The 25,220-nt window shown below is 39.5% G+C and overlaps 1 protein-coding gene across 1 annotated transcript; it reads right to left on the bottom strand.

Moving 5' to 3' along the window:
- Positions 1 to 415: 415 nt before the first annotated feature.
- LOC104953731 (ankyrin repeat and sterile alpha motif domain-containing protein 1B-like) lies at positions 416 to 3,883 on the bottom strand (the record flags this gene model as incomplete). The annotated part of the gene is made up of 2 exons (XM_010780713.1): positions 416 to 620; positions 3,803 to 3,883. Coding segments are annotated over 2 exons (286 nt in total), but the record flags the coding sequence as incomplete, so codon positions are not given.
- Between the last annotated feature and the right edge of the window lie 21,337 nt (positions 3,884 to 25,220).

Raw genomic sequence — 25,220 nt, 5'->3', positions numbered from 1 at the left:
AAAGAAATCCGTGTTAATGATGCTCCTCTCAGTGCAGTGAACTCACAGAGATATCAGAGGTCAGGGCTAGAGGCATTTAGAGCTGATACAGAAACTGCTGAACCGAAACCACCCTAATAAAGGGATTACAGCAACACTGGCAGCAACATGACGCCCTATTAAATAACTGCAATCAAAAAAAAGCCGCAATACAGTATAGCTTGATAATAATATCCTGCGAACACAAAGTCAGAGGAACTAATTTGTTTATACACTTCTCAGACTAATTAATTAAAAAAAAGGCCTGTAGACAAACAAAAACACTTTTCTAACCAATTTAACGATGTAATGTGTGGTGTTATGGGCATGTGTTGGACTAAAGAAAAACAACTAACTGATCAAATATAGGATGAATAACCATTTTCTCACGACAGCATTAAAGATGGAGGTTTTTGAGAGGATGAGGATGCTGTTGGGGGTTTACCTGTTGGTTGACGCGGCACTGCGAGGGTCCGTGGTGGATGAGGATGCGGACGATGTCCACGTCCCCCCGCCAGGCGGCCAGGTGCAGCGGGAAGCATCCTTTACTGTCAGAGAGGTTTGCGGCCGCCTCAAACTGCAGCAGCTTCAGCACCACCTCCCTGAGAGAAGCAGGACAACATATCAGCACAGTGGGAGACACATGGAATAGTGTCCCCTTTTCCTTTGAAAACAGCTAATCAAACAGATTCAACACCTTTTTAAACATGAAATAAATTAACAAGGACGAGGACGAGCAACACAGAAGGAACATCAGTTCACACGGACTACTTCAGAGCAGATTTCTGTATAATAATTAGTCAGTATGGAGGTGTCAGGTTTTGCTGATGGTAGATTGTTGTGTTGACTTTTGATGATGTTTTTGGTTTCATGTTACTGTAAGCAACTGGTTGTAAGCAGCTGAGACTGACGGACCATCTATTGTTTGGTAATCTCCTCCTTAAAGTGTACATGTTTGGTTTGATAATAATTGCCATGAGTGGAGTAAAATAATAAATAAAATATATATTCAAATTGGTTGTGTTTCCTCTTATATTCAGTGCTAATCTCTGCAGATATTCATTTTCTCCTGGTAAAAACAGTTCACACTGTTTTACAATGTGATTTTTATACATGAAATGTTTGCTTAGCTGGGCCTAACATTAAAAATAAGACGTTTGGTAAATGCTCCATAATTTATCATCAATATCCTCTATACTTCACATATTTCAATCCGAGCTTCATTGTTTATTTGAAGTGTAACACCTTTGACAAGAACAATGATGAGGAGGGTGATCTATTTTTCATTAACACTGGATACAAGTCTGTACTAGGATGGGTTAAAAGCAGAGAACACATTTCACCGTGTGTGCTCTGTGCTCTGCATGTGTGACCATTAAAGAGGGTTTCATCCCTCCCAATATTATTATTTATTATTATTATTATGATAAAAACATAATTTTGCACTTTACAAATACATGCAAAAGACAAAATCAAGTTGGCTGTATTTGATCAAATAAAAAATTGAATTATGTATGTGAACATTTGCACTCAAGGCTGAAGCACAGAGTATGAGTGCTTTAGTCTGTGCTAGACAATTTTAGCTGCCCTTGTTAATGCCAGGGTCCCGTTTTTACTTTTTATTTTTACTGAATAGCTAGATCTGCATGCTGTCAGCAACAGTTGGCACTTATTTAAAGCAGCTAGTCTGAACCAGGCTCAGGTCATGAAGGGATTCACAATGTTAGGAATTAATTTGGACAATAGCAGCCTATAGAGGAAGCAGTGGAGGCACAGTTCCACTGGAAATTATTATCAATAATTTAGAGAAGACAAACACATGTTCCCCTCTAATAAAGTAATCAGAGCTATTACACAAATACATTGAGCGGTAGTGCCTCGGTTTTGCTAGAATTAATACTGTTTGGTATCAGGAAATCTCCAGCTGAAGTTTTCCCTGCTCTCTGAAGAGGAAAGGTGAAGTGCTTAATTTGCATCAGGGGGGGGGGGGGGGGAGGCAGTAAAGGGCAGAGGCTCTCCCAGGGCCGGCGTGAGAACAGCCCACGAAACTTAATGAACTGCTTTCTTAATTATTAATTTATCGTATATTTATAGTATTCACTCCGGTTTAAGTGGCAGTTGTAGAACAAAATCCCACTGGGGGGATCTCAGGGTCGAATAAGACAATATTCAACTTCTTGCCGATTGGATTAAGCTTGCTTACTTCACAAAAAGGCTTTTAAAAAACTCAACATGATCTAAAAACAACAGCCTGAATAACACATCTCTGAATGCACTGCTGCGCCAGGTTTCTTTGGTCTATATCTTAATTGCTAGTTCTCTTTGCTTTCCCAACTAAACGTTAAATCATTCCTCTGGAGCTTTGTGTTGGCGGCCTAATTTCCACTGTGAGGCTGCAGTCTTCTCTCCCTCCCCACTCTCCTCCCCGGGTGATCCCAAGGAGGAAATCCACATAATTGCCCCCAAAACACAGCAGTAATCCTTCAGTTCCGCAGAGCTGGGAGAGTGGTCAGGGCTGCAGATAATCCACATTGTGGAACGGATTTCCCAGCAGCCAGGTGAGGAGAGGAGGATGCACTCAAGCTCTTTGCTGATGCATTGTGTATGCTATTTTGGCATATAACATACATATATTATTATTACTACTGGCTTCTACTTCTTAAGTATGGTCCCTGGTAGACCCCTACACATATAACAACAAAGACTACTATAACCAGGGGTGCACACAACTTTCTCAGTGAGGTACTCAGATGAGTACCTGGAGTAAGTGTTTGGTACTCCAACTTCCGGCTCCCCTCAAAGTTCCCATGAAGCCCTCTGTATCGCGAATATCAGCGGGTGGGGGTGCTAGTGGAGTATGATGAAGCCCTCTGTATCGCTGCTGTACAGGCCGACGTTAACAGCAGCCCTGTCTTTGCACACGGAGACCGACTCCGTCGTCCGGTGATCCAACCGCCTTATGGAAAAGCTTCACATATACATCGGTACGCAAATGCGCTTTGTGACACAAGTGACGGTACGCATTTCAGATTGTTGCCGCGCATGCGTACCTGCGTACCACTTATGTGCACCCCTGACTATAACACCCCTTGTTATGCAATACTAATTATTTTCAATATATGATATGTATATATATATATATATATATATATGCCATTAATTAATAGCTGTGCACTATCTGGCTGCCATATCACTCAGAACTGTTACAGAAGTATTCCATTCCAACAAGAATCTGTTATTATGTAAATATACACTTTGATTTTATTTACTAATGCTATCTACCTGCTACAACACTTAATTCCACAATGTTACCCTTGTTTTATTTTATACATTCTGCTAACTTACAGTACGTATTATCCCTGAATGTGTATATCTGTACATATTTTTTTAAATACTATGTGCATACCTTTGTATCTAATAGTGTGTTATTTTTATTTTTGTCTATCTATACATGTTGTAACAATGTAAATTGCCCATCTGTGGGACGGATAAAGGAATTATTATTCGTCTGATTTCATTTGGAGGGTAGAGGTACATGTATGTCATGGCCTTTGTGAAAACAGAAAATGCATTTAAAAAGAAAATGTAATAACTGATTGTTTATTTATCAAATGAAAACACTTCTTTGAGGTTCAGGATTAAGGAATTAACACATATCACATCAGGCACATACATGTATTGAAACACATATACTGTACATCATCACTCTTTTTTAACTGTGCAGCACTTTGATTTATATATCATTTCTGTTAGAATAAAGAATAATGATGTTATGCAGTCTTACCTGTGTCCATTTAGTGAGGCGTGATGTAAGGGTGTGTATCCTGTGCTGTCTGTGCAGTTGACATTCAGGCCCTTCCACATGCTGCAGAGAAAACAAACACACATCAGAATTAAACCCTAAAAAGTGAGACTGCTTGATACTGTGTTGCTTATGAGACATTGACACGCACATTTGGAACTTCTTCTTGGTCAGAAAACATGAGACGGACAGTTACAAATGTTTATTTCATCAACTTCTTTGAGGTTCTATCTGCTGCACCTGCTCTGCTTCAGACCTAGGAAGTGTCAAACCACACCCAGCCAATTAGGAGTCACTTCATCGTGGAATGTGCCAAGTGTTAGATAGGTAGAGGGGTGGTGTAAAAAAATGTTGTTCCTAAACACTATCTAGTATCTACCATTTTCTACTTTTATAACAGTTTGTTGATATTTGTTTAGTGGTAAATGTACATCTGTTAAAAACATATGCATTTTTGCTGTGAGTTACAATGGATACGAATGGGTTTTGAGCTTTTTCAAGAAGATTAAGAATGCCAGGAATGCTTTCTCCATACCGAGTTATTTACTTGTTTTCCATTCATCTGTTTAAGCAAGTTTTGGGTTGTGTTTCTCAAGTCACAGAAAGTAAAATTTTGACGTGTTTGGATCTGATGGCAAAAAGTATAATTTATAATACAGCCAGAAATCTTATTTAATCATACTGGCAAAAAAGTGAGTGAGGTTGAATTTTGGATTTGAAAAAAGGCTGAGCATGCAAATAAAACCACCCAACACAGAATCTCATAAAAAAAAACAGCTATGCATATATTCACAACCACAATACTCACATATAGTAGCACACACTATTACACATATAGAGCCCAGGGTTTTCCCAGAGCTATAATTATACGACCTCTCTTTTTCACATGAACTCCTCCAAACGAGTCAGAGAAAAGTACTAATTAGTGAATTACAGTAAGAGCAGATCAGGGAAACGCAGAATCAACTGGAGAGGCAACTGTATTACAGTAGCTTTGACCTTAAATTAAAGAAAAAAGTATCTGTGGCTGGAGAATATAGATAATTTTTTTTATTTGCATCTTTCCATTTTTAAGTGCTCTCCTAAATTGCAATGCACTGTATTCACACATTTTAATTGCTATACATGTGCTCACAGTGTGTATCTACAGTATTCACAACACTCACCTCTAACTCTCCTTTTTAATATTAAAAATGTTGTGTTTTCAGGTCTTTTTTTCCTTTTGAGGGTCTGCTGCTGCAAACATTTTAACATTGTGGAGGCAGCAGAACATTCACCGGGTTTGACAGACATCAACACAATGGTGAAGGTCAGTGCAAACACACAAAACTAAGCTTGAATTAAATGAGGTATTAAGAGCTGGCTGCACACATTGAGAACACAGTGTACTTCCATCAATAGAGCAAGTCTGCCGGAGATAAGGATGTCAACCATTTTATTTGTGCTGAATAAAATGCTTAAATAAACCAGACCTGAACCAATATGAACCAAAAGCTGCATTTTAACACTAAAGTATAATTAAACCGTACACCACAAGTGCATATGTAGAACTGAAACTGTCTGTTTAACCACAGATAAAGCTAAAAACACAACTCAATAAAGGAAATACATCTTGTACACATGTGTTAAACACACACAGAGGTCAGAGGGCAGGAGACCACAGAGAGAGAGACACAGCACAGGTTTGTTTCTATTGGCTGATCGTTTGTTTTGGTGTGTGTGAGTTCATATTGATCACAGTGCTCTGTTGAGCCGTTTCAGCGCTGACCTACAGAACCACGAGTAGGATGTGTTGTTAAAAAAGAGCAGGAGGCAAGAGAGTGATGTAGGCAGACACAGAGACAACATGGAGAGGATTTAACTCAACGGGCAACTGTTTGGACAGATATCATTTGCTCAACATCCACCAAAAAAAGTAAATTATTGGTCGATACATTTCAGTCTTTCACTGTCATTGCTGTCAAAATATTCCATCATCATCTGATTGTGATTATTTGAGTTGACTGCCATCATTTTGCAATATTGTTGTTTACATAATCAAAGGAATGTAAAGAAAACCTAACACCGTCAAACATAAACACAAGGTTCAAACATCAGGACACAAAAAAACGATGGCAAAAACAGCCTGACCGTGTAGATATTATTCAGTTTTATCTCATATTAGACCATTATTCTTGCTCGAGGAGGAAAGATAAGGACATGAGGTTGTGATAAGGGTTCCCTGGATTTAAAGAAGAGAGTCTCCCTTTGGGAGCAGCGGTGACAGCTCTGGGAAAGGTTTGGCTGGAGTTGTCACTTGAACCGCTTCAAGGTTTGCTAATTGGATAATTCACAATAAAATGTCTGAATGGAAACACGGTGCCATGTGAGGAGTGTGGATCCTTTCAGAAATAAGTGGGCCCAATGACCGTTTAGGAACAAGCTTTTAAAAATATATCTGGGTGCAGCAGAGCGAGAGGAGAAACACTTTTTGATGTATTGACATTATGACATGAAGCAAAGCATCACTGTGACATTAATCAAACCAAATAAGGGAATTGAATCGCAAGTCACATTTATTTAGCTAACAATTCAATTGTAATTGTGTTACTTGTATAAAAGGAATGAGATAAACCGTGCATCACAACATAGAGGTTTTGTCAACATATGTATTCTTACAGTGTATGGCCTTAAATAACAGTTGTCTTTTTATTACACATTTCCACCTTAAATCAGGCTCTAAACTGCCACATCTAGATTTCATCGAAATGTTCCAATTTCAGTAAGTGTTTCTAGTTCAATACCTCATCAATCAAACTACTTTGATGGAAACACAGTTAATGTTCCATGAACCCCCGTAAGATGCTTTCTATATCTGATAGCTGTTCACGGAACAAACCTGACCTTGAACGCGCGTACGCACGTACGCACGCGCACACACACACACACACACACACACACACACACACACACACACACACACACACACACACACACACACACACACAGGTGCTGTTAGCTTCAAACACCCAATCTGTTCAGCAATTAATTCAAAAGGTGCTGCACAAAGAGTCTTTCACATTAGTAGTGCTCTACAATCCACCCTCCCACACACCAATAAACACACCGTATTAATGCACAAACACAGCAGTCACAACACGAGCCACACAACCTTCGTAAATAAACCTGAACATACAAATATCTGTGGTCACTTTGTGAGAGTGTGTAAACCTTGTTAGAGTGTGTTTGCCTCACTGTGAGCTGAACAAGGTGTTGTGTTTGTCTTCCACTGTCACCTATGTGTTTCCAGTGACAACAAACACTTGCTTCACTTATTTCAAATAACAACCAGAGCAAGATTTACCAAGAATTTATCTCCAGTAACCATTATTTTATAATCTCACTGTAACACGGAATCAAATGACTGCGAGTCATTTTGGAAGGGGTTACTAGTTGAACCCAGTGTTTGGACCTGCAGCCCACCTACAACCTGTGGATGCACAAAGTTAGCAATTAGCCAGAAGAGAGCATCAAGCTAGCAGCTAGCGACTAAGCTAATTTTCTCAGGAATTGGTGAAAATGAGAAAAAAATTAACTGGATTTACAGTTTATGTTACTTAATCTAGCTGGCAGTGTAAACATGCATCTGTATGCTTTGTATACATTAATTGAAGGTGTTTTAAGTTTATTTACCATAGGTGTAATATAAAACCCAGCTCGTCGACAATAATAACAAATTGGATCATCATCTTCCTCTTAACAACCTTGATGAGGAGAAACTGCCCTTATAAAACATTCAAAGAGAGACTTGAATGAGTTTGTGCTATAAAGTGTTGAGTTCATAGTTATATAAGTTTGTATTGCTTGGTCATTTTCTTCTCAACTAGTCCTGCCATATCCCCACAACAGTCCTTTAACATAAAGACTTATTCTTCTCTGTTATGGTGGATATTACATTTATATTCACTGCTGAACAGGGAAACTGCACAAAAAGTATATCTATTGAGTCCACTGCAGCTTTAAACTACCAAAAGGTACAAAGACAGAGAGACTGGGAACGTATAAAACACACTTTGGTTAATGTCCGACTACATCTTTGGTGAATCACTTCCTACGGAGCTTTCTTATCACTGTTCCTTTCTGCTCTGCCATGTCCCACCTCTGAATCCCCTCACTAGGTTCAGTGCCATAACCCTTCTACATTGTTTTCTTTGCTTTCAGTAACAGTAACAGTAACAGCGTTAAGCCAGCCAGCAGAGTTTAAATAGAATTAGTGGGCAACTTGAGATTAGATAATCGAGGAGAGGTGATGCAGCAGGAATGCCGACTCTTGCTGGATTAGCAAAAATATGCAGGCAACGTCCTACCTAATTAACCTCAGGAGCTTCAGCTAAGCAGGGTAGAAAAGCTGTATTTGTGTATGTACTGTATGTTCACATTCAGATTCAGTGCTGTGCTTTTCTCAGCCTCTCTCTCTGTGTTATTCTGCATCAAAGATGTCGGACTCAAGCTTTCTGAGCAGGTTTCTCCCCTCCTCTGTCTCCTAATCGCCGTGTTTCTTGCTGAGGAGTCTTTTTTTATTAAAGCACTAAAAAGGTAAAAGGGTCAAATGTTATGAATGGCCTCCCAGTGAGCAGAGCGATGCTGCCCTCTGTTTGAACCCATCTTCAGTTACAGCACGGCACTTTCTCCTCGCCTTTACATTATTTTACTACAGCCCTGCATACTGAGGACTGCACTGACGTGATATCATGGAAGAAAAACCACTGTAACACCTAAAGACTTCATGGTGTATTGCTAAAGAGTACTTTGGAGGTAGCATTTTCAGTCTTATTCAAAATATATTGGATATGTATGAAAGGTTTGATAGGAATACGTTTCTATAAAAGGTAGTTTACACTGTATGTAATTTGGGGATGTACAAACAGGAAATTGGTTTGAAGTTTGCTGAAGATAAACTAGAAGAAGTTGAGATTCATGCTTGATAAACGTCAGAGGAAATAGGTTTTCTCTCTAAGTTCTATATATCCCATTCCAAAAACATTACCTCAAGCAATTTAGAAAAGCTCAAATTGCTCCCTCAGTCTTTAGAAGTGAAATCTCTTGTCAGCCGCTTTGAAAGAGGACCTGTAATGTCTTTCAGGTAGGAAATTACTCATTTTGGATGCAAATTCAGCGTGTCAGAATGAAAGGCTCCATTGCTGGTTCTCATGGCTATTAAAGCTGGCATCAAGTTGCAGGAAAGTTCAGGCGACATCAAAGAGGAGCATTGTCTTCAAAGGAAAAGGAGCCGAGGAAATTGGGGAGACCTTTGTAGTCCTGGATTTTTCAAAGGGAAAACTTTTTTAATGGGGAGGAAAGTTAAGTTAATGGAATCCAAAAACCTGTTGAAATTCACTCCTTATGAAAGAAAAATAGAAGGGCATTCGGAGAGTGCATACCTCCTCAAAGGCCATTTTCTGATTCAGATTTCACACCAGAATTGTACTTCCTTTGCCAATGCTACACCCTTCCACCACGTTTAATGAAAATACACGAAAGCATAACCTGCTTAGTGATGGTAAATTGCAAGGCCAGCTCAACAACACCAATAATTTCTCGAGAATTCAAAAAGGGAACCAATATGAGGAGAGGTGCATACGCTATCAGAGAAGATAACGCCAGACAGGAAGTGGACTTGCTTCATATCCTGTTTTGAGCAAGAAGCAGAAGAGATACCTGTTGATAACTAAGAGTGTTGCAACAGACCAATAACTGTAGGACTTAGCAAACACACGTACACACACACATTTTATTAGAGCTGGCCTTTTATACTTAAACTGTGACTCACAGAATGACAGTTCTTGACGCTTTAGAACATGAATATTTTCCTTTGCGTTCTAATGTGTGATCATGTCAACCACAGAGAGACAAATATAGTGGAAGATGTGTGAATGAACCCTCAAAAGACCAATTACATTTCTGCAGACAGACGTGAGCCCACCCCTTTTCATTCCTCTCTTTCACCTCTCCCCCTTGTTTCTCAGCTTTTATTTTGCTTCTTTGGTAAAAGTATAATCCGCAAACAAATGTGCACGGATATGAAAGAGAAATGAACGGCAAAACAGAGTAGAGGGAAGGCAACTTCTTCAGAGACTGCAGACACAATTGAGTTTGTGTGCCCATGTATTATGTAGTACTGTATGATAAACCAGCAACTTAAAAGGATGCTCAAGCTATAGAAATGCCACACACACACACACACACACACACACACACACACACACACACACACACACACACACACACACACACACACTAAGAAGACAAAATGAGCTGATAATATTGTGTCAATAATATATATGTCAATATATCAATTGTATATTGTTCTGCTATCGTGAGGAGAGTCTACTTAGAGTTCCTGAACAGAATCAGCTACCCCCACTAGGGCATTCTGGGAAACACTGCAGTGCTTCAGCTTTACACCAAAACACATTATACAGCCTGAGGAATCCCCAGGTTACGCTGTGACCTGCGACACCACAGAATCTCATTTTCACTTACTCCCACGACATCATGAATCATGAAATCCCATTCACACCTACTGTCCACAACTCAAGTCTCTCCATCTTACTTTCCTCACAGATGTGTCACTCTCTTCTGTTTTCTTTCTGAACCAAATATAGTGGCGAGTAAATCCAGTGCAGTATGGCTGATATACGTAGTTAAAGGGGGGGAAATATCAAACTAAGTCCCAGTAAGTGAACATAAATATAGTCTTCTGAGTTTGTGACCATAAAATCAGTTGCTATTTCCACAGTCTATTTGAAAATGTACAAAAGACATGAATATTTAAATATATCAATGAACATTTGAGACATTCAAACTGTAGGACAAAGTGTTGTTTATGATCTCTCTCACTTTATCAGCTTCTAGCAAATCCCTAATTAGCTGAACTCATACTTGCAAATTGGCTCATGATTTTTTTGCATATTTAGCAAAATAACAGCTTTCTTCTACAAACCTCCTCGTTAGCAATTTTGTTCATTTGAATATACAAAAAACCACCCAAATCAGACAGTCCTTCCAGGGAACAACCGATAAAATACAACTTCAATTCTTAGTAAAGCATTATTTGTGAAATAAGCTGCGGAAAACTGAAGTATCGACTCAGTCAGTGACTAATGCCCTCAGGGGACAAACATCAGTGGATAAGCTCAGAAGGTCAAGAGGCCACCACTCCATCACAGGAAGTCATTTATCTTCAGGTCAGACTGACCTCTGCTGCACAAGTGAACACCAACGGCTGCTGTCAGGGGCAGTGGGTCACACACACACACACATATATATACACACACACACACACACACACATGTTTAATGACTGACCCCACTCTTTACACACACTACTAGCCAATAATTAAAACAAGACACCAGTAATCGATAGCTGAACTACTCCCGACCGCCGCTGGGAGTTTATTGATGAAGTTTGAATTGTGATCGTTTGGTTTTCCTGAGGGTGAGTGCATTGGGAAATCACCAAGAGATAGGAGGCATTGTTTAAAAGAAATCTGATAATGTACTTGTTCATACACATTTTCCTGCAATTTTACATTATTTTGTAAGTGTATTTTGAATTCAAGATGTTCTTCCACATACAAAGTAGGATGTATAAGTGGTGTTGTGATCGTTTTTAGGTTCATGGGTGTGGGATCTGTTTCCAGCTCAGTGAATGACTGGAATATCTGCATTAATAAATGGGCTCCCTCCTCACACTGTCGCAGTGTCGCATAGAGAAGACTAATGCCTGCATTTGCATTAGACTCGTGTAATACTGCATGCTGGGCAACAGTTAGATTATTGTCACATGCACAATAGCTACAGTGTATATATGTCGATGAAGAACTAAAGTCCCAGGCTCCTTTAACAATGCAACATAAATATATACGAGACATAAAACTATACAAATAGTGCAAAAAGAAACTGTGCAAGAGAGTGTGGCAAGTGACACATTTGCAAGTAATTGTGTAGCAAACTGTATTACATTTATAATATAATTAGATGAACTTAAAACAGAATGTAAAATTAAATACTGTAAAGTCATAAAATACAGTTTATTGTAATAATAAATACAGATACTTTACTGAGGCATTCACTTGCTCACTATATGCTGTAAAATATATCGGGTAGACAATATGCTGTGCTCTTATGTCCACTAACTCTGTGGGAAACACTGTACATAAAGAACCCAACTGCCCCTGACCTTTGACCTCTGTCATACACTGATAGCTCACTCTGTCAGGATGAAAAGGCGATGGGGGTTCAGAGGAAGGAAGAGAGATGGCAGCAAAGGAGGAAGATGGAAAGAAAACATATATCTAATTTATTATCTTGAAGGGCGTCAAAGAAAAGAAAAATAAGAATCAGTTATAGCGTGAGACGGCCAGATAACAGCAGCTTCTGAAGACAGCTGAATAAACTGTCTACATAAGCAGATCCAGCTCCATCAGAGCAGTCTGTCTTGACTCTTAAACAATCTGGAGGTCTGTCTCTCAGGCTCAGCCCACCTCCTTAAATAGAGATGGAAACATGGCTCCTCTGTCCTGAGCTCACTGTGCACCAGCCCTTCTGAATATCACGAGTCCTGATATTATCCCCATGACGTGAATAAATGCTTTTTTTCCACCGTCATCATAATAAGTCAACATATACAGTAGTAGGAGCTGCTTTCTCACTGTAGCAACATATACATTCCCAAGACACATGCAAAAGATGATGCTTGCATTGAAAACTAAAATATATATCTGTATTAAGGCTGTAACTCGCCTGATAAATTGACCATTAGTCCCTTATTTCACATATTTATTAGCAGACTGGGTTAAACAGGAAATGTTGTTCTTTATTTAAACAGTCAAATATCGACCTCAGCATACAGGATATAACAACAACGGTACAAAAAACATTGCATGTTGCACTTGTCAGAGCAACTCAAGAGCCATACAAAATGTGTGAAACCTCAACTAAAGAGCTGGCTGTTTAAACAAAGGAGAGGAGAGGAAAACAAAGGTTGTACAAATGTAAATAATTAAATATGTAGAGCATGATGAGCCCCCTTGATGACACCAGATTTGGTAACGCTTTGAAAAAATATTGCATATATAACTTTTTCTTACAATTAGTTGTTATGATGCGTCAAAACTACTTCTAGCTAAATATAAAACCTTTTATTTTCTTTCAATTGATGTAGTACCAGCTCTTTCATTTGATATGGTCACTTTTGAAAATAAAGTATATCTACTGCTACTTTTTTACCATGGTGTACTTACTGCTATTAGTTTCTTTTACTTCTTATGCTTTTAATTATTAATAACATGTCCATACTTAGTTATTTTTTAATATGTAAGTCTATTGTCTTTACTTTATCTGCGCTATACTTTTGCTGTCGTAATAATATAAATGTCACTGTGGCAGGACAATTAAAGGACTTCTGATTCTGACTTTGTTGCTTCTTTAGGTGCAGGGCTTGTATACTGCAGTAAAAACAAGGCTATAGTGAGTAAAATGTGACAAGATAATAAAGTATACTGAATTGTCCTGGGGTCCAGAGGGATAGAAGACAAAACAAGACTGGACGACACAACAACAGAGAGAAAGTTTCCTCCGCTCTCTTTAATCAAACAGAGGGGAGCGGATGTGAAGAACTGGCCACTGTCTGCTTCACCGATGCCACTATTGATTTAGACTGCAGCCTTTCCAATCAGTCACAATCTGCAGAGCTACAAACAATCTGTCTGAGTGTGTGTATGAACTGTATGTGTGTGTTCCCGAGGCTAGTCTCCTCGGAGTAAGTGAGTGACAGAAAGCCTTAGATCTCCACTTAACAACAGCCAGCCACAAATCCATCCGCCCCAGCATCGATTCAGCCCAGATCTGAGACATTAGGATGGGAAACGTCAGCTTTGGACCTGGAGCTAAATGGGTTAAGTAATCTATAGAGTAGACTGGAACGATCGATGCATTTATACTGTAGATCGTCTGAGGAGAAGTTTTAAGACTTTGTGACATCCTGCAGGGTTGTTTAAAGAATCGAAGTAAAATGGATTCACTATTTGGCACATCTGACCACATTTCTGCACAGCCCTCATAGCCCTCGCTTGTCACATATCTGCTGTATCTGCTGAGGAGACTGAGGTCTTTTGGGCAGGGGGCCCTCTTGCAGACCTTCTATGACTCTGTTGTGGTATCATCCATCTTTTATGTGCGGCCTGCGGGGGCAGCAGCATCTCAGCTGTTGACAGGAAGAGACTGAACAGACTGGTAAAGAAGACTGGCTCTGTCCTGGGGAGTCCTCTGGATGTGCAATATGCAACATATATATATATATATACACTGTAAATATCTGTACAATATATACTTCCACCTTTAATACCATCACCTGGCTGCCATCTTAAAACTGGTATTGGATGTGTTTTTTGTAATTTGTGTAATTTCTCCTTTTATTTGTAATGTTTGTATCATGCTTTTACATTTTATTAGGCTATATTTAGCTCTTAACTTATTGTAAATATGTTAAGTTCGCCTCTATGTGACGAATAAAGGTTTTATGATTCTGATTGTCATACATCTTTTGTTTTTTTAGTTTATTTTGTATTTTTGAATTTGGTGTCTTTATAATTTTTAAATGAATTTGTTTTGTATAGTCCTTATAGTTTTTGACCTTCTCTTACACCTTCTTTGTTTTATGTTGTTTATGTTTGCACCATCATACACAAAAGCAAATTACTATATGTGTAAACGTACCTGGCAATAAACTTGATTCTGATTCTATAACCGGAGTTCAAAACCAAACCATTTTCACATTTCCTTTAAGGATTGTAACCCTCAGATGCTTCATGATACTCTCAGCATTCAAGATAAATAATCTATTGTGAAATGTTTGAGGACGGACGCATGCATCTTTAATCTGTATCAAATGTTCTCTCTCTTCATGATAATTCAATTGTAGGTCTGAGGTCGATTCGACTTGGCGAATGCATTTTAAGCCAAGCTAATTTCCCTCAGAACAAGCAGTTTGTGTGAATCAACTGAGGCTAAATATCTCCTGGCAACTCATCAGGTTGGTTACAGCCACGGCAAGTCTATCTTCATTAGCCGCTCTGCCACCAGGGAATTAGCCATGCAGCCGCGATGGAGATTCTGATAAAACGATATCAGTGGGAGAGTCATTATGATGATAAGCAGGAGAGGCGCTGAAAGCAAAGTGTTTAATTCAGCATGACTCACAGAGGTGCCCTAAAAAACTAAGAAACACTTCAAAGTAAACATTTACACCGCTGCTCAGTGTCCGTGTGGAACTTCCAAACAACTTCCAACTGTGAAGAGTACAACTCTGCTGTGTGACCAAGCATTCATCCTGTGACTGGGGTTTATTTTCGTGTGTGTGTGTGTGTGTGTGTGTGTGTGTGTGTGTGTGTGTGTGTGTGTGTGTGTGTGTGTGTGTGTGTGTGTGTGTGTGTGTGTGTGTGTGTGTGTGTGTATTCTACTGGGCAGTAGCAGGGATACATGGCTTTATATGGTAAGAAAGAACGTTTTGGTTTATAGAAGACCTCTCCACGTTGCTATCTCCCTCTCTCAGTTCTCCAAACAATGAGCAGCTGCTTTACCGACCTTATCATCCCGGGAAAACCTCCCATCAAAACATATTGAAGATACAAAATATTTATGTGGGATCCTTAGAATCGAACCATGAATTAGAGAAAGATAGGTAAGAAATTACACCTCCATTTAAATAGTTGGAAAATTACAGTTTCTGATGAGCAATTTATGAAAGTTCAATAAAAAAACACAAACATTGAAGACTTTTTAAAACTAAAAGTAAAATAATTGATGTATTTATAAAAGGCCCCATACAAAAACGTATTTAAATTGTATTTTCCACTTTTTTTATGCTTATCCCTTATCTTATCAGTAACTGTTAGGACTGTGAAGTTTATATATGATTAAATGGGTTTGGCTTCACAAATTGCAAAAAATTAAAAAGGGATATATTTTTCAAAATTCTTTCAAAAATAGAAACCTCTTCCATGTGGAGTGCTTATATGTTAAAACAAATTAAAATGTTTTTAAAAAAATGCTAAAAAGGGTAAAACTTAATGTAAAAACTTCATCCATAATCAAAGACAGTTACTGTCACCTCTAAAGATAGAAACCTGCAATGGGCCTGGAGAGAAACAGATGAAAAAAATTACCACATCTGTGTGTCGCTATGACAACCAACCTGCTGTGCATCTGTCCCGGGATGAATTAACGGCTACTGTGAGCAAGGCATGTTTGACACCTTAACATCTGCCCCGTTTGTGTTTTTCTGCATTCTTATTTGTATTTGTACGATAAAGAATGGAGGGATGCAGTGAGCCTGTGCTCTGAGCAGCTGTATCTCCTCACGGCCTCATCGTCTCCCCCTGTTTCTCCTTCTGAGAGTGTATTACGCCTGTCAGCAGGACTGCCGCATCCCATTTACACGGCTCAGACGGCAGAATCACACATCTGCTGCTGCTGGAGCGCACGGGTACACCCCACTCACACTGAAACACACACTGTGCCGGGTCAGAGCAGGTCTGTCAGGATGTTCGGGGCATTTGTTCTCACACACACGGAGCACCATAGTGTGAGAGGATAATTATTTGGGAGATAATTGCATATACTGGCTGTCAATGTATTGTTGTTCTGAAAAGGATACTCCAAATTCTATGATATTTGATTATTTAGATAAACTGCAGGCTAAGAAAATGTATGTACATATTATTTTACCATTTAAAAACCCATTAGACTACAAATAGTCACTAAAATGACTACAGAAAGTCACATCAAAACAAGATGTTAATAAAACAGGCTGCAATTAAATGCGTATTGATAACAGATTGTTTGATTAGTTTATAAACTTGGGGATAAACTGGTGTTTCAAATAATCGAATCAACAGGTAAGATTTATGAATAATGATTGTAAAATCATTAGATTATGTTTTATGAAATTGTTTTCATTGTACAAACCAAACTGCTTTATCTGGCATATTGACAGTAGGCTAACTGGCTCAGATATCACTGGGCACTCATCCCACTGTTGTGTTGTGAGTTTGGTGAAAAAACATTTGAGGTGTCAGGCCTGTTTGCCAAGACTGATATGCTTTTTGACTTTCTCCCAAGACACATTAAAGAATCCCTGTTCTGCTGAATGCTCAAAAGCTAAGAGCTTTTAAGGGTGGGAACAAGAACTGGCTTTGAGTCAACCTCTGTTGGCAGTTGAGGCATTACAACAATATTAAAAAGTTGTATAAAACTGACAGCACCCTATAAAAGATCAAAATATAAATGTTGTCATGATCAGAGTGTGGAATAAAAAGATCAATGTCAAAACACAGCGTCATATTAGCCTGTTCATTTGAAAAGGAAATGCAGTCAGTATAGAAATAGTACAACATTTTGGGACATTCATTAGCATTGTTGCCAAAAGTAACATGAGGAGATTGATCCCTTAGCTTAGCTTAGCACATAGACTGGAAACAGCTAGCCTAGTCTGTCCAAATGTAACAACATGCGACTAAAGGCAGCTCATGAGCTCACAACATGGTATTTATTCTTTGTTTAATGAAACCAGAAAAATAAATCCTGAAATGTTCTGTTTCTTTCCCTTTCCTTTAAAGAATCAGGGCATGTTTTCTTTGTGCAATCGGAGAGTCAAAACATTCTGCATCTTAACAAGAAACAGCTCCGACCAAGCTGTGCTTGCAGTGGATTGTGTTCAAGGCCACTAATCTGCTTTTGTTCTACTTTTTTTTCCCAGTGTGAACGCACACACACAATTCTCTGATGCCCAATAATGAGGTGAAATGAAACTTGGATAATCCCTGAGGGAAAACCAGAGGATCAATAATGGATCAAAGCTACACAGAGAGGTCGGCGGGTCATTGCCATATTGTCTGTGATGACATCATATATTAAGTATGGAGTATTTGTTTTCTAGATAGTTTGATAGCAATCTTGTCTCTGCTGTTATAAAGCCAGCATAACCATTTCCAGCCTTCCTGGCTTCATGTTGAACCAACAGATATGAGAGTAGTATCAATTTTCACATCAAACTCTTTGCAGACAAAGCAATTTAGTGTATATACCAACATGTCAAACAGTACTTTCTTTGGGAACTGGGAAGGAAGAGAAGAAGTGGCTAATGCTCAAGCAATGCTTTGACAGACCACAGCAATCCCTCAAACCAGAGAAACCGAACAGCTACACATGGTTTTGTCTTTACACAATACAGAGATTCATATTCTGTTTTTGCAAATATGATGAGTCATTTTTTCTGTTTAAGAAAAGGAGGAACATATTCTGGTTTTACTTGAAACCAAGGCTCCCCTAAGGCCACTGGCAACACGTTTTCTGTCCAGTCGTCACTCTGAGGACTTCAGGATGGTGACAGCTCATTACTTTAACCTTTGTGTCCTGCCGTTACCGTCTTTTCATTATCTGCTTGTCTTCCATCTCACTCACTCATTTCCTTGCTGTCATCATCTGTCGCTCTCTAACTTTAAACTAAATTATACATTCCCTTTCACAAGTTTTCCATCTTAGTTGCCATTCTTCCCCTTCTTGCCAATCACAGACACCCGGGAAAAGCACATACACACAGACTTATATGTGCACTGCCAACTTGTGTTCACACACAGCTGCATGCAATTACCCGCCACAAGAAGGTATTTAAAACATGAGACTCTGGTCCCTGCTATTTATCAGATCTATCAAAATAGCTCTTCCATGAATGTGTATAAACCTGCCAAGTGTGTGTGTGTCTGTGTACGAGTGTATACAGCGAGTGGCATCCCGCTTTTAGGGATGTAACGATCACCTTTTTTTGCTCCCGATCCGATTCCGATCATTTGATTTTGACAATTTGCCGATACCGATTTTTCCCGATCCGATCTTTATACAATGCATTAAGAGAAAAAAAAGCATTCAAGTTGTCCCTTAAGGTTATTTTTTATTTAAATTGGATATTCTATCCAACATGGATATAGCTTCTTTCTTTCACAGCAGCATTGGATCAGTTCAGTTGTGCAGCATTGGATCAAAACAAAATAAAGCTTATCAGTACTCGTTAGCTTACTGCTACAATTAGACACTGCGCCCTGCCCACTCTGTTGCCAGATTTGAGAGAAATAAGCAACCAGGTCTATGAAAACAAGCCCCAAAGAAGCAACACATACATGATGTTCTGTAATTTGAAACCAAAACTAAGGCCTCAGGATGACTTTAAGACTTAAACATGGTCATTTTTGTTTTGTAACATTGAATACAAAATAAAAAGTATTTAAAAAAAAAAAAAAAAAAGAATCCCGATCCCCGATTGCTTTTCTCCCGATTCCGATCTTTTGAAAATCACGTGATCGGCTCCGATCCCCGATCACGTGATCGGATCGGGACATCTCTACTTACGATGCACCAGGGGGTGAATGCTGTCTCAGTGTAGTACAGAACGACTTCTTCCTTTTCTTCATCAGTCTGTCTCCTCTTAGCCTCTGTCTATCGTGGGTGTTCTAAGATGTTGTATCCTTGTTTCAAGTGCAAATGTGTAGGATGCTGCCATTTCATATTCTTCAGAACGAGACCCCCATTAACACTGTCAAGTAGATGCACTTGTCCCTTTTAACCTTTTCACTACAAGTCCTTGAACTGAGACGAGAATACACATTTCAAATCCTAGTTAAATGGATCATCACTCAGGTTGAGTTAAACTGATTCAAAATATGAGCTCCCGACAGAGAAGCTCATTAAGGTGAGAGTCAATCCATTTACTTCAATTACACGTACAGTGAATAAACAGTGCCTTTCAGGACTTCAGCTTTTATCATCTGTAGCTTGAAGGCTGAATCAACTGAAAAACAGGTACGCACATGATGAATGTACAGAATTGTGTTGTGGTTTATTAGTGTATTAGTAGCTTAAGTTCACACTGATTTAATATAAGAGAACCAAGAGACGCAAACATGAAGTGGACCATGGTGGAGGACATTCTAAAGATTAACAGCAAGGTTTTTCTTATTTTCTTAATGAGAAACTGCTAAATTACAGTATTTACTAGATCGGTTTCCATAATAAATACATAGATAACATAGCATTTGAATTCACCCTTATATCACAGAGTATCTACCACCACCAAATCCTACAGTCTGCTTTTATGTTGTATAACCGGCATTTATAGAAGTAACATTTTATTCTGCTATTATCAGTACTGTGGCCCATGCGATTGCACTTCTTCTTAACACTGCTTGTAAAGTTTTCATCTTTGAGAAATCATGTGCTAGGTGACAAAAAGAGTCGATGCTTTTGAGCACCAAACTAGGTGAGGAACAATGAATCGGGAACCACATGTGCTGTGGGAATGAAATACTTTACACTTTGAGACACACCTGCAGATGCACAAGACTGACATTCAGAGTCCAGAGGAAACACGTGTCTCTGCTGTGATTCACACAGAGACCCTTGAAATCACTCAGTCGCTCTCTCAGGCAACAATGGTGGAACAGAGTGCGGTGTAATTCAGAGCGAACAGGGTTGCTTAAAGTGAAAAGCAAGGACACGGCCCAGTCATAATCATCTCTTTACGGACACGCAAGCGGCAATGCACACACACACATTACATTTGTCATTACAAATCTTAACAGTAACAGGGAGGAAGCAACTGTGAAAAAGGTGCAGACAAACGAGACAATAACAGACCCAAGTATAAATCTACAACCGGCCACATCGAGTGGTCCCTCAGTGTGAGCACGCTGTGTCATTATATATGCAAACTACCCCTTCAGTTTTACACACACTATAAATACATGGCAGAGACACACTGTAAACGCCAGTGTGGATGCAGGGAAATGTATCCTGTAAAAAAAACGATCATCCAGAGCTTGTAAACAACAGATTCTAAATCGGTCGTTTCACCGGTTACTAAGAACACGACCAAACTGTGTGCTTACTGCAGTGCGCATAAACAACTTTTAGTATCTACACGTAAGGCATTGGGACTGTCTGTGCAGGCAGCAGACGGTTATGTAAGAAAGAAACGGAGACAAAGACAGTCGTATTACTCCATGAATTAAGCCATTATCAGTCCCTGAGCTTCAGTAAACCTTGGTAAGAGGAGAGGTGAACGAGGCCTAAAAGGTATTTATGAAGCACTCTGAATCAAAGAGCGATGGCTGTAACTGTGTTTAATGTGCTCTTGTGGTTTAGAGACTTTTTAAACGCTCTCAAGGAGATTGCAAAGCAGCCACAAACACAGCCAAATTGTACGTAGAGAAAACCCCAGAAATGTTTCACTCAGCTGCGGGAATTCAAGGCAAATTTAACCATTTGCATCTCTCACTCTATCTCAGGCTTGACCACACCGTGGGAAATGCCCACTTGGCCCCGGCACAGACAAAGGGCAGCGTGAAAAAAACTCCCACACTGATACTGATCTGATATGTAACAGACACTGCGATGATGTGAGATAAATAATGAGCTAGAGTTTGGTGCTGGTCCCTGAAGCGAGTCATTCTCGGAAAGCAGGAACTGATGACTGCTCTCTCCACCTGCTCTGCATGACACTTCCTCTTCTCTTATTTGCATTTTTCAAAACAGACTTGCCTGATTTTCTCCCTCATTCTCAAGTTTCCTGATCATTTGCTTATTACTATACACTGCCACCTGTTTCATCTGTGTGCAAATGTTTCTGGTTTTAAATGGAAAATGTGTTTACAGACACATTTTTCTAATTACCTTAAGAAGTCTGAATACTGTAATGACCTGGATGAATGTTAGCTGGGGTTAAACAGACTTCATCACATAGACAAATCACTGTTGCTTGCTACTTGCAGAAACATAGGCAAATCGTGCACAGCTGTTGCGTGGATCACAGTCCATGTGTTAAGTGTTAAAACAGGCACAAAGTAATGATGTTGTGTTGCAAAATGAAGTATACAAGTTGCAAGTATGACAACAACATATGATTGATTACATTATGAGACGCTTCACTCATGTTAGAGAACTGCTGCTTTCGGAAAGTTGGTATTATAGAATAAATAAACATATAATAATATAAATATATTATATATAGGTGGCCTATGCATGGAAACAACCTCTTACAACTGTCATTTTTGTCTACTTTATGAATGTAAGGTAGACAAAAAAGTAAGCACTTTTACCATTTTCTAGCATCTAATATTTATTATATTAATATTTTCTATAATCCAAGGTAAAAGCAAGAATCAAATAAGATTGCATCTATAGATCTTGATGTGTATAAGTACAGTATATTGTATATATTTTTGTTTGTTTGTGCTGTAGTGACATAGGAGATGAATATGAATGCATTTTAAAAGGTTAATATAAAGTCACTGTTGAATGGCTTAAGTGTTACAAAGTATCGGAATATAGGCATGATAATCAGTCTGTGGACAAAGACCTTTATATCTTGGTACAGAATAGACCACAGTAAAGTTCAGTTTGCAGAGAGTTGTTTGCGGTTGGCTCTGATTAGTTCTGCCTCACAGCCTGCACTGAGACCCTCGTCCTGTCATGTGCTTGTGTTTATGCCTGTAGGAATGCTGCAAATCACATAAACAGGCTAATTTTAGGCTAAATGTGCAGACAGACAAAGGTCCATTTGAGTCACCCCTATCCCTCCCTCTGACCCCGCTCTCCCCTCCTCTCCCCCCCCGATAACAACACGCTCTCCTCCGGCACTCAAACCTTATGGGTATCCACAGTGAGTCTCTGCAAAGACTCAACAGGCTGCACCATAATGTTACAATTCAAAATGTTCCACACATTTATCCACGTTGCCCATGCAGAAGTTTAAAGTATTTTCTTGTCTTTGGAAACAACAGTTGAGCAAACAGTCCTAGCTAGCAAAACCTTCATTTAGATGCTGTTAGTTTACTATGTTTACTATGAGATCTACACATCACTGATATAAAACAGATTGCACCACACAAACAAGTCATTGTGATTCTCCTCGTACAGTGTGTGTGTGTGTGTGTGTGTGTGTGTGTGTGTGTGTGTGTGTGTGTGTGTGTGTGTGTGTGTGTCCTATGATCCTACATCTCTCTTTTTCTCCAGCTCATCACTTCCCCTCTCATTTAAGTCACACCATCATCCTCTCTCTGGGTCTACTGTACCACCCATAGGCTCTCTTAGACACTCTCTTCTTCTTCTTCTGTGCTGCCCTGAAGAAACACTGAGGGAGATTTCCTGGCAAGACATCCCTGCTTAGCTCTAAGACGGATGCAGTGCACGCAGAGAAGCACAAACACCTCCCTCCCACACAGCCAGGCTCATGAAGTATGCATGGGCACATGGATAGCACTGTACTGTTCTTTACAGGACACATACAGTATGACCTACTTCATATGTAGCACAGCAGACCAAGGAGGTTCCTTTTTATATAGGTTTTAAAAGGGAAACACCTGCTTTTTAAAAGGGCTTTCAGAGCAGCTGAAGTCCACAGATCCATATTAGTGATTGATGGCGGACAGCTAGGCCAAACACTCCTAAACAACAAACATAATCAATCACTCACACTGACAGTTAATATTAGGTCTGCCGAGCCTGCAAAGTGGTCCATCCGGTTGTACAGCCACGGATCACTGAGTCAGTGACACTCGTCTGACAGCTCGGGTCAGACGTGGCACAGCAGAGGTGTACATTATATAACGGTTCGTATCAAAGGGCCACCTACTGACACTTCTGTTTCCGGTGTTTGGAAGGCTCAAGGCAAAGCTTATTATACAAACTGGATTTTCTGGAAAAAACCTCCACCTTCGTAAATTTAGCCAGGATTTGACCCTTTAAAAAAAACTGCAATCTTCACCTGTGTTTGCTAACTAAAGATATCATGTTTTTCCTAACATCAACCGTAACATTTGCAGATATAAAAGAATAGAATAGATATAGAATTGGAGGGATGAAACCCTCTTTTAATGGTCACACATGCAGAGCACACAGCACACACAGTGGCATTTGGCCTCTGCATTTAACCCATCCTAGTACCCGGAGGCTAGTACCAGGAGCAGTGGGCAGCTATTGTACAGCGCCCAGGGAGCAATGGGAGTGGGGGGAGAAGGGGGGTGTCTGGTACCTTGCTCAAGGGCACCACAGCAGGGCCCAGGAGGTGAACTGGGACCTCTCCAAGTAGCAGTCCACACTCCATATTTAGGTCTGTTCTGGGACTTGAACTGGCGACCCTACAGCTCCCAGTCCAAGCCCCTACTGACTGAGCCACTGCTGGACAACGATAACGATACAAATGTAGGCATTGAACTTGGGTTTAGAGAATAAAAGAAGATGACACATATTGCAGCAGTTTGCAGTTAACGAGGACCTCTAAGGGAAAATAACTAAGAATATGCTTTCAGCGATAAAAACTGAAAGATAAATGAGGAGAAACTAAAGAGGGTGATCACGCTACAAACTAGGAATTGTATTAGGTTTATTGAGAGTGAATACAAAAACTAGAATGTATTGATGCTGTAATTGCTATTTTTATAACTCAATTTTTGCATTTTTGAATATTCTCATAAGATTTCCAACTGCTGGGTGTGTTTAAGAGATGGTGACTCAGCACTTAATCTAATTCAACAGCATCTTAAATCTCAATTACAGTAAACAGCACAGGCAGTGAGACAAAAACAATGAAGCATTTACACTGGCGGGCCACTAGATCATCAGTCAGCGTGTAATTGTTTTGAGACTTTGCAGTACAGCAGCTACAGCAGATGCAGTTCTGATGACATGAACATGACCGTGTAGGATCCGAGACGCATGCTGAGTCATTACTTGTTCACAACGGCTCAGTGTGATTTAGGCCTGACCCGGACAGACCCATATCATTTAGTAAGAAGGTCCATGTGATATTGAGAGCATTCTCCATTTCATATAAAACATCCACTGCACATGTTGGATTCCTCTCCCAAGTAAAATGGGATGGAAATGAGGAATGTGATGCATTGAGAGAATGTGATCGGGTGCAGGGGATGTATGAGGATATGTGTGTGTTAGAGGAAGAGAAAAGTTTTGCATGGCTCAGCTTTGCAGGTTTGAGCTTCATACTGTGACCACACACAGAAAACTGCTGTGTCACCATCCCAGGCAGGCTTATGTAATTCAACACCTGGATGCAGTCAAATAAAAAGTGGGCATCTTTGAACTCACACAGGAAAACACTCATAGATATCTCAGTTGTTTCATTTTATCTCGTTTCTGCTGTTATTCGTGTTAATTACGTTTGTGGTGGTTCATGGTTTCCCTTACTAAATACCGCCCTTATATCTCCTTTATCTTTGGGAAAGTTTTTTGTTTTACTTATTGGTTCTTGCAGGTTTATCTCCTCTGCTTTTCAAACAAAAAATATTGAAAGT

The sequence above is a fragment of the Notothenia coriiceps genome, unplaced genomic scaffold (assembly GCF_000735185.1).
Source record: "Notothenia coriiceps isolate Sejong01 unplaced genomic scaffold, NC01 NC01_scaffold00022135, whole genome shotgun sequence".
Lineage (NCBI taxonomy): Eukaryota > Metazoa > Chordata > Actinopteri > Perciformes > Nototheniidae > Notothenia > Notothenia coriiceps.
This window is presented reverse-complemented; position numbering and strand designations above follow the sequence as displayed.